General features: G+C 40.4%; 1 protein-coding gene across 2 annotated transcripts; it reads left to right on the forward strand.

Annotated features, from left to right (window-relative positions):
• Positions 1-1,902: 1,902 nt before the first annotated feature.
• LOC136502843 (nuclear pore complex protein NUP1-like) lies at positions 1,903-9,173 on the forward strand. 2 transcript variants are annotated; one of them, XM_066498095.1, is made up of 8 exons: positions 1,903-2,378; positions 2,741-2,787; positions 3,524-3,645; positions 4,265-4,433; positions 4,658-4,927; positions 5,273-5,356; positions 6,436-7,208; positions 7,468-9,173. In XM_066498095.1, the coding sequence occupies exons 1-8, from the start codon at positions 2,042-2,044 to the stop codon at positions 8,846-8,848; spliced, it is 3,183 nt and encodes a 1,060-aa protein (XP_066354192.1). In that variant the 5' UTR covers positions 1,903-2,041; the 3' UTR covers positions 8,849-9,173. The 2 variants fall into 2 exon arrangements, with proteins under 2 accessions (XP_066354192.1, XP_066354193.1); XM_066498096.1 differs by having other exon boundaries at positions 1,904-2,378; positions 6,457-7,208.
• The last annotated feature ends 4,962 nt before the right edge of the window (positions 9,174-14,135 follow it).

The following is a 14,135-nucleotide window of genomic DNA, read 5'->3' on the forward strand; positions in this document are numbered from 1 at the left end:
CCGAAGTTGTATCCTTGATAGGTTGACGTCGTGCCTCGAAGCCTTGTCGGAAAAGAACTCGGTTTTCCGAAAGAACTCGGATAAGACTCCGTCTCGGAAGCAGGAACCTGAGTTTGAATCGGATGCGTAAAGCCGTGAAATCTGAGTCGGATCGGACATCGCGAAATCTGCGCGAATCTTCCAGCAAGTTGATCTGTCGTTGTCGCCGAAATGGAAAGGTCTTGATGATGATCCGAATCTTTGAGGAGATGGCCTTGGAGCTTGCCATTGTCACCTGCCTCGCAGATCCATGAACCGAAGATGAAGGTTGACCCTGTCGAGAAGATCATGTTGTTGAGGTCCATCGAGCTCTCGGATGCAAAGTCGCCGAAAGCCCCTACCTGGCGCGTCAGCTGTCGATGTTTGACCACCGATAGCCTGCCACGGGGGTCCCCGGGGCAGTATGTTCGGGCTTCAGCGTATGCAGAACTCGACGGTAAACACAAGAGACAGTCGATTTATCCTGGTTCGGACCCTCGATCTTCGATCTGAGTAATAGCCCTACGTCCAGTCGGCGTTAGCCTTTGCGTTAGATTGATTGTAAAGTGTGGTATCGTACAATTGTTTTCCTCTGAACTCCCGATCTAAGGAGCCCTGCCCTCCTTTATATAGTCAGGATGCCAGAGTCTTAGTCGATTTACAATGTAGAGTCCTAGTAGGATTACAGGGTAGTATTACTACTAGGATTACACGGGAAGAATCCTAGTAGGATTACAGGGTAGTATTACTACTAGGATTACACGGGAAGAATCCTAGTTAGACTAGATCTTCTCCTTTCTTTGCGGGGTATCCTGTGGGTCCCGCATCGACAGTCGGTCCCTGATAGGAAGGGCATCGGGGTGCGACAATACATATATGATGAAGATGAAAGACCACTATGGTAGAGATGGAACCACAACTGTGGCAACCGTAGATAAACTTCCTCAGCCTAAAACACAAAAGAAATGGGGATGATAACTTGATAAGAACTCGGATGTTAAGTCAGCTTCTAAGGGTGTCATCCGGTTCGTCACCGAGGCGAGTTATCTGCCCATTCTGTTGTTGGAGGTTTGAGAGAATATTTGTGATGCTCTACAACACACAGTTGGCATCGCCACTCTTCCATAGCTAACTAGACAAAGAAAGTTAAGCATAGTGTCTTAGCTGATCGCGCTAAGTTGTGTATTGTGCCATTTTTGCTATAGGACAGTGCAAAGTAATCAAATAATACTATATAGTCAGTGTATGGTTTGTTTGAAACTCACATCGATTATAATCCTGCTCAACTAAAATATCTTTTGATATATTGTTGACGAGAACAAATTAACATACACTGCTTAAGGTTCAATTTTCAATGGATACAGTGGCAATAACAATTTCTTTAGAGAAATTGTGATAATCTTCTCTATTTTTCGGGAAGTTGTAAGCTATTTTCAGTTTGAATATTCTTCTTTTCAATAAGGCTTATTCTCCTTCTATTGATTCTTTTCGTAATGCTAACAAAACTCCCTCTAAATCTAGATACAAAAGAGATTCTAGGACCTCTTGGTCCTTAATATTAGAATAGGACGAACGAATCGGCCTCCACTGGATATCTTTGCTCGGGAACAAAAACAATTAGCATTAGACTTGATCAACAGAAATGTGTATTATTCATACAAGAGATCTTCTAATTGAGAAGATCCATCAATCTGAGACGAGTAGAAAGGGTCCATTTTCTTTACTTATTCAGTTAAACTAAGGATAAAGACAAAATTCTTGTATATGTGGTTATATTTGAGGTATGGGTACGTGCAAATTGCTAGTGTGACTTCAACCCCACCAACAAGGGTTTAACTCGAATCGAGCCGAATCGAAGTCGTCGAGGGGGCGAGACACACCTGACCCTCACACAAAAAAAAAAGTGAAGGAAACTGGTGTGCCCTTACCCCCTCTAAAGTCACGTCATCAACCAGCGTCGCCCTTTCGAAACCCTAACCTCCGCCTGCGATACGGCGAAACCCTAGCCCCACATCGCCGTTGCATGGAATCCCGGCGATACGACTACGGCACCGGCGCCGGCACCGGCGGCAAAATCCGCCGCCACCCTCCCTCCCGCGCTGTGGCAGCCTCGCCCTATGCTCGTCCGGCCACCGCCCCGACCAACGCTCCTGGAACCGCCACGGCGGCGGTTTCGCAGGGGGGCGGGTGGTTGTCCCGGATTATTGCCGCTGCCACCTCGCGATTCCTTCCCTCCTTGTTCCGCACGTCTCCACCTCAGCTCACCGCGCTGGCCCCGCCGCCGCAAGAGCTGCACGAGCCGCCGTCGCGCGACCAACTGCTAGTCGACGCGCCGCCCTCGCCGCTTCCCCCACCTTTAGGTTTGTCTGCATATTTTTGATCGTTTGCGGTTGCCGGTTGTTTTGCTGCTTGCTCGGTGTTAGTGCTATTGTAACCTAGAGATTGGTACTATTGTCTCTGTAGAAATAATAACTAGTTTAGCTTTAGACAACACTTGATTAACATGTTAGTTGTGCATGTGGACTGTGGGCTATTGGTCCGTCAGAATTTGGGCGTTTACTCTGGCTGCTGTGATGAATAAGTTAGCGTGTTATCATCTTTTTTCAGTGTGGATTTGGGATGCTATTGTAATGTAGTATGCTCTTAGGGGAATTGTTTATCCAGCGTGTGATTGATTGATTGCTGGCAAGCTTACATAAATTTTTTCCCCTGCAATGTATAGAGGATGACCTTCCAGAATGTGAAGAAAACAGTGGAGTGGCTGCCAATGTAAGCTGAATCAATAAATTCTTATTGTATTTTTGTGTATTGTACATTATTTGAGTGATTGTCAAAACGATTTATAAGTTACTCCAACTAGACACTGAGTTTGCCAAGCACTGTAACTTCATTAATTCAATTCAAAACATTTCCTTCAGGATCACCTTATGAGTCTATTCCAAGCCTGCAAGTTTTAGCCCTTGTCCCTGAAGGTTTTATTGAGTTTTTAGCACTTACTCCCTCTATTCTAAATTATAGTTCATTTTGTTTTTGTCCTAAGCCAGACATCTTCATTTCGACCAAGTTTATTGAAAAATACACCCAACATATATAACATCAAATTAGTTTCATTAAATTCCCCATGAAATATATTTTGATTGAGCATTTGTTTGAGCTTATAGATGTTAATATATTTTTTCTAAAAACTCAGGCAAAGTTTAAGAAGTTTGATTTAGGAGAAAGCCAAAATTAACTTTAATTTGGAACAAGGGAGTAGAACAGATATTTACTTATTTATTATTAAGCTAGGAAAAAAATCTCTGTTTGTTTTAAGTAACACCCTGACAGGTTCTAATGGCAATTAATTTACTTTCGACTTTCAATTTTATGTCTTCTGCGACTTAGTTCCAAGCCCCTTTTGTTGGTGGCTCTTGTTAGGTTTCAACTCTAGATTTCCCCCAACATGCTTGGAAAGGTCTTGTTGTTTGTTTAACATAGTTCCAAACATGTGTTTGTTCTAATGCAGAACTTATTTACTGAAAATCCTCAAAGTTCTGCCAAGGGAGAGGAAGAAAACATGCTAAGAAATTCTAATGACCATGGTGGTATGGCTCTTGAAGAATTATTGAAGCAGAGAACTTTCAGGAGGCAAGTATCAGTCCAAGATCTTGTTGTTAAGAGCCCATTGTTGTCTCATACTTGACGTTCGCAATTGCTGGTGCGAGCAGCGCAGTCTTGTAGCCCAGTTGCATTAGATGACAAATTGCAAAATGCTTTCCTACTTTGTGCTGCCACTTATACCACATTGATTCAACGGCCTAGCAGTTTCACCTGATTCCTCATTCCTCTTATGCTTAATGCTGTATATGTGTCCTTCCTCGCAGCAAACATGTATATTTAACGCTACCTGTGGAAGGCTAGTTGCTCTGCTCTAGTGTTTCCCATGTGTGTGTGCATTCCTGGGGGGGGGGGGGGGGGGGGGGGGGGTGCTTGTCCCTCCATTGTACAGTTCTGCTTTTCTCTTAATGAAATGATACACAATTCTCTTGTGTGTTCGAGATATTCAACGTATTGTGTTCGCTCTTTGCTAAGTACATCTTTCCTGGCTGACTTCTTGCCATTTTTTTATATGTTATGTGAATTCCAAACATTTCTGTTGGTTTACCTATTGCATTCATATTTTTCCTTTTTTGATTGAGGTGTGTGGTATAATATTTGAACTTATGTCTCTGTCTCTCAGATGGTTATATTTGTTTGTTGTATGTAGGAGTGAATTTGAATATTTGACCAATTTGTTATGGTCTAAAACTATTGGAGCAAATTCACTAAAGCCAGAAGATGGTAACATAAGGAAAATGATTGTTTATGACAAGGAAAATGGCTCGGAACACTCCAACTTACCTCTTGATTTCTCCACTACAACATACAGCATTGATGTAAGTACAAGATTGTGGCAACTTAGTGTGTACACTAGAATATTAAACTATTTGTATTATGTTTAAACTTGAATGTAACATATAGAAAATTCAGACTGCTGATCTTTGTGATCATTATAGCTTGTACGATCTCACTTGCTATGGCTTCTGTATGCATTTGAAATTGGATCAAGTAATATGAATTCCATGGAGTATCATATGACCTCTGTTATGTGTCCGTACAGGATCAAGTTGCCTCGCCTGCAGAAATTGCAAAAGCATATATGGGTTCAAAATCTTCCAAGGGGTCCCCTCTACGTCTTAGGTTGCACGATCCCTCCTCTATGCCTATCACATCTATAGAAGCTAGTATGTCACAAAAAGCTAAGCCTCCCACAATCCCACTTGCCCAAGGCTCAAGATTGCATACTTCCAAAACTTCTGATCGTCTTGAAAGCAACTGCACAACACCGAATGGAGCAATCTACAAAATGTCATCATCTCCTTATTTCAAGGTTTATAGCTTGTTCATTTTATTCAATATGTTTTACTTTGCTCAAGTTATTTTGTGTATCAGCATGAACACATATGCAGATCACAGACAGATTCTCAATGGCATATATTTCTTTTCGTCTTTTCTTTAATAAGTCATATAAAAAAATCTTAATTGTTCATCCCTGTGGGCATTATTGCAACCACTACACAAAGAATTATACTTCTTAGATTCAATAGTTTCTTCATTATGTCTGTTTCCACTTTAGATAGATAGTTTCTTATCCTTTTCCTCCTGTGGCATAGCTTTATATATCCGCCAATACAAGGATTGTCTTTTCTAATTTAAATTACTTGTTCTGTTTCAGAGTGGTGTTTCTTCAAAGGAGCGATTTGGTTCTGTATCTTCACATTATCAGACCTCAAGTAGTGTTCATACTTTTGGCAGGCAGGTACTTATTATTGAAGCACAGTGCACAATCTAGTATTCTAGCATATTCATTTGATGTCTTACAAGTTTCAGGATTAGTATGGTAGTGAGTTGCAAATCTAACTTTTGTATGTAGAGTTCTAACTTTCTTTGTTTCATTGTTGCCTAATCCTTTGCATATGGCACCTAAAGCCAGTCCTCCATTCGAAGTACTATGCTAAACGCCTTACTAGATTAAATACAAATGATTGCCTGTTTTATCTCACTATATTGTGGTTGCTTATACATCTTGTAATTTCGTATGCTGTCCACATTATTCCTCAATCTTTTAGTGAGATTATGGCACTGAGGTTGAATGCAGCAATGTTGGTTAAAGGTCAATTATAGAACTGTCATCTTTCATGAAATTTAGGTTCCTCTTTACTCTATTGACCTTCTATAAATGGACTTCATACAAGTAAATTTACATCACTTTGGCAGCTTATATAAAACAAAAACAGAACTGAATAACTCCACCAGATTTACATCCAGCAATCTTAGTCTGGTAAACAGGTAGTCCTATGTTATGAACCTTAGTTCATTTGGTGATAACCATTGTCAGGAAGACAGCTGGGCAAAGTCGGCTTGGAGGGAGACTAGAGTATTTGGAGGAATTGGATTGTTTGTTCTTCTTTCTTTTCTTCTTCCTTGATAACATCACCTCCCTTTATTATATAGAGAGGACTCCTGGCCACCTAAGGAAGACCCGATCAAATCATAACAAATCATGTCCAATCCTATCTCTAATTGACCCAAATCTAATCCTATCTCTGATTGATCAAATCCCTCTAAGGCTCTAATTGATACTATGGGCCCCTGGGCCCCTAACTGATGCCCCCATAACATCCTAGGTGTCCGAAAAATGAATCCTGACATCATTCAATTAAATTATTAGTTGGACAAAATGGCATGGTTTGAGTTTGAGTCCTGAATAGTGACTAGGTAGACAATTTTGAGCTATAGTGTTGCTGTGTAATTTTCCAATGTTCTGCAATCATTTTGTGGGATATTACCCTTTTGAAGCTACAGGGAATCTTACCTGCTTACTTTTTTCTGAAGCAGTCTTTCATTGTTAATCGACAGGTTTTGAAGAGGAAGAGTACTGCTGTCAGCAATGAGTCTGATGGTCCCATACGTAGAATGCATCAAAGATATAACAGAACATCGCCGTTGTTGGAAACAAGGCTGGGTTATCGTAGATACCTTGTGGGCCATGGAAGCAAACTTGAAGGTCCTGAGCAATTGGCACAAACTCAAAAACGCCGTTGTCTGGATACAGTTGGTGATGCCAGTCTCGGTAGCATAGAGGATAGAGCTCATGTGAACTGTTTTGGTCAGGCACCAGAGCAGTCAGCTGAGATGGCAGCTAAGATACTGAAGCAGCTTGACACATTAGTTTCTTCGCAGAAGGAAAACACACCAGAAATAAAGCAGAAACTTGAGAGTGCCATATATTTCCAGGAGGATGTTTCTCGACAAAAGAAAGTACAAGCAGAGAGAGGTCTTTTGGAACCTTCTCCATCAGAAGTTGAGTATTCCTTACCTGATGGTATTACATCGAACAAATCAATCTCACAAATTACCTTGAACAAGGAGAATCCTCCAGCATTTTCTTTCAAAGGTAATGCTCCCAATCTGGTATTATCTGATGAAATTGGACGAAACAAAATGTCCACTCCAGCAAATGGCTTCACCTTCCCTGTCCCAACTGTCAACAATGCCCACTCGCAGGGCCCTCCAACACCTACATTGGCATCTCCCCCTATACTAACAGTTGAAAAGCAGCCTTCACTATTGTTCAGTGCTTCAGTCACTTCTGCAAAAAGTGGCCCTAGGTTAGTTCCTGATTGATAATGAAATAAAATTTACAGCTTAAACTTTTTCTGACCCTAAATAGTACTTTAATTTTGCTGATACTTATAACCTAACCTGTCATTTGTTGGGACATGAATAACCACATTTGTTTGATCTGTTTATTATTGGGAGCTATTTGGCTGGATCATGCTATTTTTGGTTGCCACTCTATTTTGTAATTTATTTAAGCATAAAAATGAAGTACATTAGATTCTAATATTGATGTGTTTGCCTTTCCAGGATTTCAAAATCAGTATTGGGAGGAGCAGTTACACATAAATTATATAGCAAGTTAAATGCAGATGATCAACAAATGCCTTCCAAGAATTCTGGGCAAGGTGCATCTTTCACAAGTAATCCTGTATTTAAGGTTGATGGCCCTGGATATGCATCAAACTCTATTGTCTCAGCTATACAACCTTCTAATACATCAATTGGCTCAGCTTCATTTCAAAGTGCTGTCTCTTCTACCATCTGCACTAACTTAGCTTCAAAGTCTACACAGAACTGTTCAACTGGAGACAGTCTCACTTTCTCCAATACTGGTTTCGGTAGTTTATCGGCAGCCAAAAATATGTTTGCAGGCAGTTCTTCTGAATTTGTTGCAGCAAGATCTTTAGCATCATCTTGTACAGGAAGCCCCAGTGTTGCTTTCGGTTTCCCTCCAGTTCGGACTGCAAGTTCTCCAGCTGTGCAGCGCAAATCCGAAGCAGCAAATAGCAGTACCACTATTAGTTCCATGCGGGAGTTTGGCATTGCAGGTTCTTCCACTATGCAGGACAAATCCAAGGCAGTAGACAGCAGTACCCCTTTTGGCTTCTCCCAAAAGTTTCACACTGCGAGTTCTGCTTCAGAGGATATGTCCAAGGCAGCCTCTGCTGAGCCAACATTTTTTTCTGGGAATCATAATGCTCAATCAAAAAATTGCAGTTCCCTGTTCACACAGAGTCCAGCAAATACTTTGTGCTTCAAATCTTCAGAAAATTTAAACTCTGGAAGCTCACATAGTTTTGCGGATTCACCAGTTGGTTCAGCAACAATGGGCTCTAGTCCTTTGAATTCAAGCTCTCTGTTTTCTTGGGCAGCTGCTTCTTGTCCAACCTCTGTGACTGGAACTGCTCCACCATCTTCTCCTGCTACAAGCTCATCTTTTGCTTTTAGTTCCAGTCCAGCATTTTTAGCACAATCAGTATTCTCCAGCAAATTCACTACACCTGCTCCACCTTCATATGGCTCACCAAATACTGGTCCTGCTACATCACCATTCAGCCCAATGCCAAGTGCTGTATTTTCGTTCACGTCAGCTACTTCTTCAATACCAAATCCACCCACACCAATATTTGGTGACCCTACTGTACAGATGAACGGAGGGAACATGGTTGACAGGAATGGGTCCCCTTCCCCAGCAACTTCACCATTTGGCCTGCCAAGCAGCACTTCTCCATTGACTCCAACTTTCAGTACACCTGCAACTCAATTTGCTTCTAGTACATCTGGCTCACCTGGAGTTTTCGAAGTTGGCCAGTATAGTCAAGTTTCTTCAGGTGGGTTCTCAATGGGCCCTAGTGGTCGCAACGACAAATCCGGCAGAAGAACCATCAGAGTTAAGAGAAGGAAATGAAATGCCAATATATTTCGAGTAGCAAGTTGCTCTGAGCATTTAAGGATAAGACAATCAGCACGTAGTACTTTTTGTTTCACATCATTTGTCTGCGCTGATAATGAGAATGAGATGTCAGTCTTAAATTGATGATCACAATTTTGGCACAGTGACCAGCAATGGAACTGATTTCTGTCATGGGGGCCTTTTGAGATACGGCTGCCCATGGCATTTTGTTGTACGGTTTGTCACTATAATGATATAATGAAATATGTAGGTACTTGTCCAACTTGAATTAGACCTGTTCAGCAATCAAGTTGTCCATGTTTTTTTTTGTGTGCAAAAAGCATAATTCATTTACTGCCCAATATTGGTTCCACTTTCTTTCCTTTTTGTTTGGTATATGAGTTTGTATTTTGAAAAGCGCCGTTACCTTCCAAGTTACACAGCACAGCTGTTCCGAGTGATTCAAGTAATCTGTATAATATTTATTACTCATGATAAAACTGAAGTAAACTTTATCTATTAGAAGGGATTTTTGGATCCCTTGGAACATTTCTTAGAGTATTAAGCTTTACTCTAAAACATTTGTAGAGCCATTTAAATAGAAATTGCCCACTATATCTTTCGACCCTCTACAACTTGACTAGCTTCGCTCTCAATTTTTGGCTAGTGACCCCTAAATAGAGGATGACGATATTTAAAGATCTAATCAAAGAAATTATTAGAGGTTTTTTTTATATCAAAATCTATATTTCTATAAATAAGGATATAAAAAATATGTTGGAGTTGCTCTAAGTGTTTCATGACTAACCAGAAATAAACCTTTTTTATGAGAAGTTAGAGCTATTTTGATCTATAATTAATGCTAATGGTTAGTAGTTAAAATTAACAGGTTGGTCTGGTAATAGACTTGCTAACTGTTAAGTACTCCCTCCGTCTTGGAATAGATTGCATTATGATTTCTAAAATTTATATTGAAATATATGGTATTCCTGGTGATATTTTTACACTGAAAATAGCCCTAATAGATTGTATTAACAGATTGTGACTAACCAGAAATAAACCTTTTCTATGAGAAGTTAGGGCTATTTAGATCTATAATTAATGCTAATGGTTAGTAGTTAAAATTAACAGGTTTGTCTGGTAATAGACTTGGTAACTGTTAAGTACTCCCTCCGTCTTGGAATACATTGTATTATGATTTCTAAAATTCATATTGAAATATACGGTATTCTAGGTGATATTTTTACACTGGAAATAGCAAAGTTTGTTAAAAAAAGAAACCATAGTTTAAAGAGACTTCTTAATTAGATTTAATCCTTGGATACCTACGTTATTAGAGTATTCTTTAAAGTTGTATTAAATTTTTTGAAATAGATTGTATTATGGACGGAGGGAGTATAGGTGTTAACAATTAGTTTATTAGTTACTGAAATGTTGCTAATAGTTTACATATATATACACCAACTAAGAGCAACTCTAGAAAGGCTGGTACTTCAGTGATAGACCCATACTAGAGCCTTAAATTTAAAAGGACCGTCAAATCACCCTCCCACACCCCTCATTCCTAGGGGCATTGCTGGGAGCCCTCAAACAATAGTTATTGTCATTCCTTTCCCAGCCCACACACGGAACCAAATCACACCCCGCCCGTCCCACCCGTCCACAACCATGCAGCCTCGGCCTCCTCTACCATCGTCGATGTGGGTCTTGGGCCACGAATACCGGCGAGTTTTTCCTTATGGGGCCTTCTTCCCGGGCGCAGCCTGACTCCTCGCAAGGAAGCCGCGGCCTGACTCCTCCGCGCGCGCCTTCTCCTGATGCTCGGTCCCTTGCGGCCCTTGCAACGCGCGACGCCCTCCCCGACAATCCTAGTGATCAGAATGCCCTCCCCGATGGCCCTCGCGACGTAGGACTCCCCGACGGCCCTTGTGACGCCCTCCCTATGGCTCCCCTTGGCACCTCTGGCTTGTCAAGCGCTCCTCGAGAACCTCCAGCTCCCCTCTTCCTGGGCAATGGAAGTCAATGACGGTTGAGTCCCGTATGTCACTTTCTATTGAGATCAATTTTAGGGCTTTGATTTGAGAGGTGCTGCTGAAGTAAAAAAAAACTAGGACCTCAAAAGTAAAGATGACTGTGGATAGAGTTGCTCTAACTATTAGCTAGCTAATACTCCATAGTTAGTAAAGTTTTAGCTATTAACTAGCTAACTTAAATCGTGTGCGCCTCTGGTATCTGTGTGCAAAATGGCACGGCTCAGCAGGACCCGGCCGAACTACAAAACCATGTCTAAAGGCGATTTCATTCTTAGTTCTAAGAGCATCTCCAAGAATTTCCTAAATCCCTTCCTAATCCTTGGTTTTTAGCAAGACAGAAAAAATATGCCCAATAATTTTTAATCCATCCACCTAATCTTTTAGAACTTGGGAAAAATCACCCTGTTTCACGTAAAGTTACGCACTTCCTAGTCGCGCATATCTTCTCTTTCCCGCGCATGTTTATCGACCAATCTAAAGGTGGAAGGATATGAAAAAAATTAAGAGTAGAAAATGGTTGCTGATGCAAATATACAAAAGAAAGAATATATAAAAGTTGTTAGGATAATTTAGAAATAGTATATGATTCCTGATGTAAAATTATCTTCTATATTTTAGCAGTGAATTATTAGAAACTCTCAGAGATGGCCTTCTTTATTCCTTCCAATACTTTTTTAGAGTTATAAAACTTCATATTTTTAGAAAGAAAATATTTGATACTCTTGGAGATGCTCTAACAACACCCATTTTCCCACAAAAAAAACTTCACACGCATGCATCGTTCAATGCTGAGCTTAGTGACCATGTTCTCGTACATTATCAATTATGGAAACCGCTAATTTTCATGTGCATCTCCAATGTTGGGTCTTCATCCAACGCCCCAGCTGACGCCCCTGTTCATCTTCTTCCCGCAGCTGAACTCGCCCCACCAGCTGACGTGGTGCGGTGGCCTCCCTCTTCCCCTCCCGCCCTCCCGCTGCCGATTTCTTCTCCAACTCCAGCGAACGGCCGTGACTCCTTTTCTCCGATCTAGGCCCCGTTCGCTGGTCTGAAACTTGGCTAAAACTGGCTGAAAATAATGTTCCGGCTGAATTGTTGTGAGAGAAAAATACTGTTCCGACTGAAAAAAGAAGCCGAACAAACCGAATATGGGGTAAGCCCAACAGGGCCCTAATCCGGCTGCCTCCATCGCCGCCAGTGTAACACCCCCAAAAAATAGAGGAAATTATTTCCTTGGCCTTAACAAAGGCTGCTTAGTTTGTTGGCCCTTTTCTCTCGAACTTGCTTATTTGGCCCTGAAACGAATTTCCTTTGGTTTTTTTTGGCCCTTCTGTTAGTTTGACAGGCTAACGGTGTTAAGGTATACGCGAAATGACTCTTATACCCCTGGCGCTGAAGGCAACCGTTCAACAACTTACAGTTGTGTCATACAAGTCATTAAGGTTGTCTACTATTAATAATTTTTCAAAATAAGATACAATATTTTTCCAAGCATGGTACAATATTTTATATGCATTTTAAATAGTCAGTGTGATGTTGTCATGTGGAAATATATATAAAAAGTAATGATTTCATGCTTTAAAAAAATATTGTACCTCATTTTGGGAAATTATTGATATTAGGCAGTCCGAAAGGCCTATATGGCGCAACTATACATTGTTGAACTGTTGTCTTCGACGCCAGAGGTAAAAGAGTCATTTTGCGTACAACTTAACACCGTTAGCCCATCAAACTAACGGAAGGGCAAAGAAACCAAAGAAAATTCGTTTTAGGGCCAAATAATCAAGTTCGAGAGAAAAGGGGCCAAGAAATTAAGCAACACTTTTTTTAGGAGGAAATAATTTCCTCAAAAAATATGTTTTACGTGTTGGGAAGCGTAAAGTGGTAAATAGTTAAATAGGAGTTTTAACAGGTGGCAAAAAAAAATTATACTTCGCTCAGATAGATGATTAGAGACCATAGGTGCGTAGAGCTCATTGAATACGTTTCGTTTGACTACTCATGCATTGTTTGGAGTTCGGGGCATGAAGATATAGATTTTCGAAGTTTTGAAAAAAAGTCATCTAGCTACAGTACCTGTGCGTGAACAATACCTGAAGGGGGTTTTCCGGTGCCTTTTCCCCTCCTCATGGTCGACCTCCTTTGGCTATCCCTCTCTATCCTCTGCGCTCCTCCTTTCCACCATCCAACTCTCCGTCATAGCCCTTCTCACTTACTTGAAGAATCAACAAAAGGAGATGCAAAACGAAACAGGTACGTGGAGATGATCAACAAGATGTGTAGATCGACTTTCCTGCACTTCTTTCCTCGTCGTTGATCTAAGAGGAAACCTAGGTGAGTATCCCCAACCTTTTTCCCTACTGATCCATGTTTTTTTTTCATGTTTAAGTCTAGATAATTGAAGATCTAAGTCACTGTTAGGTCAGATCGATCGCTGCACACAATTCTGGATTTTCAGATTGAGCAGTACAGATAGGTCATGGTGTTTGGCCTTATGAGAGGCCAAATTGGCCAAACCCTTGAATAAAAAAGTTATAGATATCCCCTTCATCCTTCTGCTCGCGAAATTTCATGTTTTTAGGCTGTGTAGTTTAGGAGTTATGTATTTTTTAGTGTGGCTGTTGTTGTTTTAACGATGTTCTGAATAGTAGGAGATTAATTCAATTTTTGATAATCTTAAAGGACAAACTAGTCATGGCAATGAGTACCAAAGTTGTAGAGTTTTTCAATATCTGTCCAAGGGTGTATGATACACTGTTATATCTGAAATATGACTTAAGATTTATGCTTTTGAAGTGAGTTGTTGGTTTCTGATGTCAGATTCTGTGTTCGATATTACTACCTTGATTAGGACATCTTGATGACTTTTACTGAAAGTTTCTATAGAACAAACATTGTGTATAATATAATTTTCCATGATCTGGTCAAGTTTCATAATTGTTGGACAAGTGTTTTAGTAGATATCAGTATTCTACCAATGATTATTAGTGTTCAGGGTAGATTTCATTGTCTGAAATCAACTGAAGTTTAGGAACGCTTAAGTTCATAATAAAAATAGTGTATCTTCATGAAAGTTGTTATTTACTATGATTGCTTTTGTATATTTAAAGATACAAAATTATGAAGAAGCTATGCTGCTGTTAAACAAAACGTTGTGCTTGTTTTACGTTATCCTAAGTCCACAATCTTGTGAAATGATCTACATGAAAGTTGTAGCTGATTTCCTAAGCTTTCCATATTGTTAAATATTATAAATGTTGGAACAGCTC

Source organism: Miscanthus floridulus, chromosome 14 (genome assembly GCF_019320115.1).
Source record: "Miscanthus floridulus cultivar M001 chromosome 14, ASM1932011v1, whole genome shotgun sequence".
Lineage (NCBI taxonomy): Eukaryota > Viridiplantae > Streptophyta > Magnoliopsida > Poales > Poaceae > Miscanthus > Miscanthus floridulus.

Coding starts and splice junctions, on each gene's coding strand:
- LOC136502843 (XM_066498095.1), top strand. CDS start 2,042: ATGGAATCCCGGCGATACGACTACGGCACCGGCGCCGGCACCGGCGGC. Junction 3,646..4,264: donor AAGCAGAGAACTTTCAGGAG/GCAAGTATCAGT, acceptor TGTTGTATGTAG/GAGTGAATTTGAATATTTGA. Junction 4,928..5,272: donor CATCATCTCCTTATTTCAAG/GTTTATAGCTTG, acceptor GTTCTGTTTCAG/AGTGGTGTTTCTTCAAAGGA.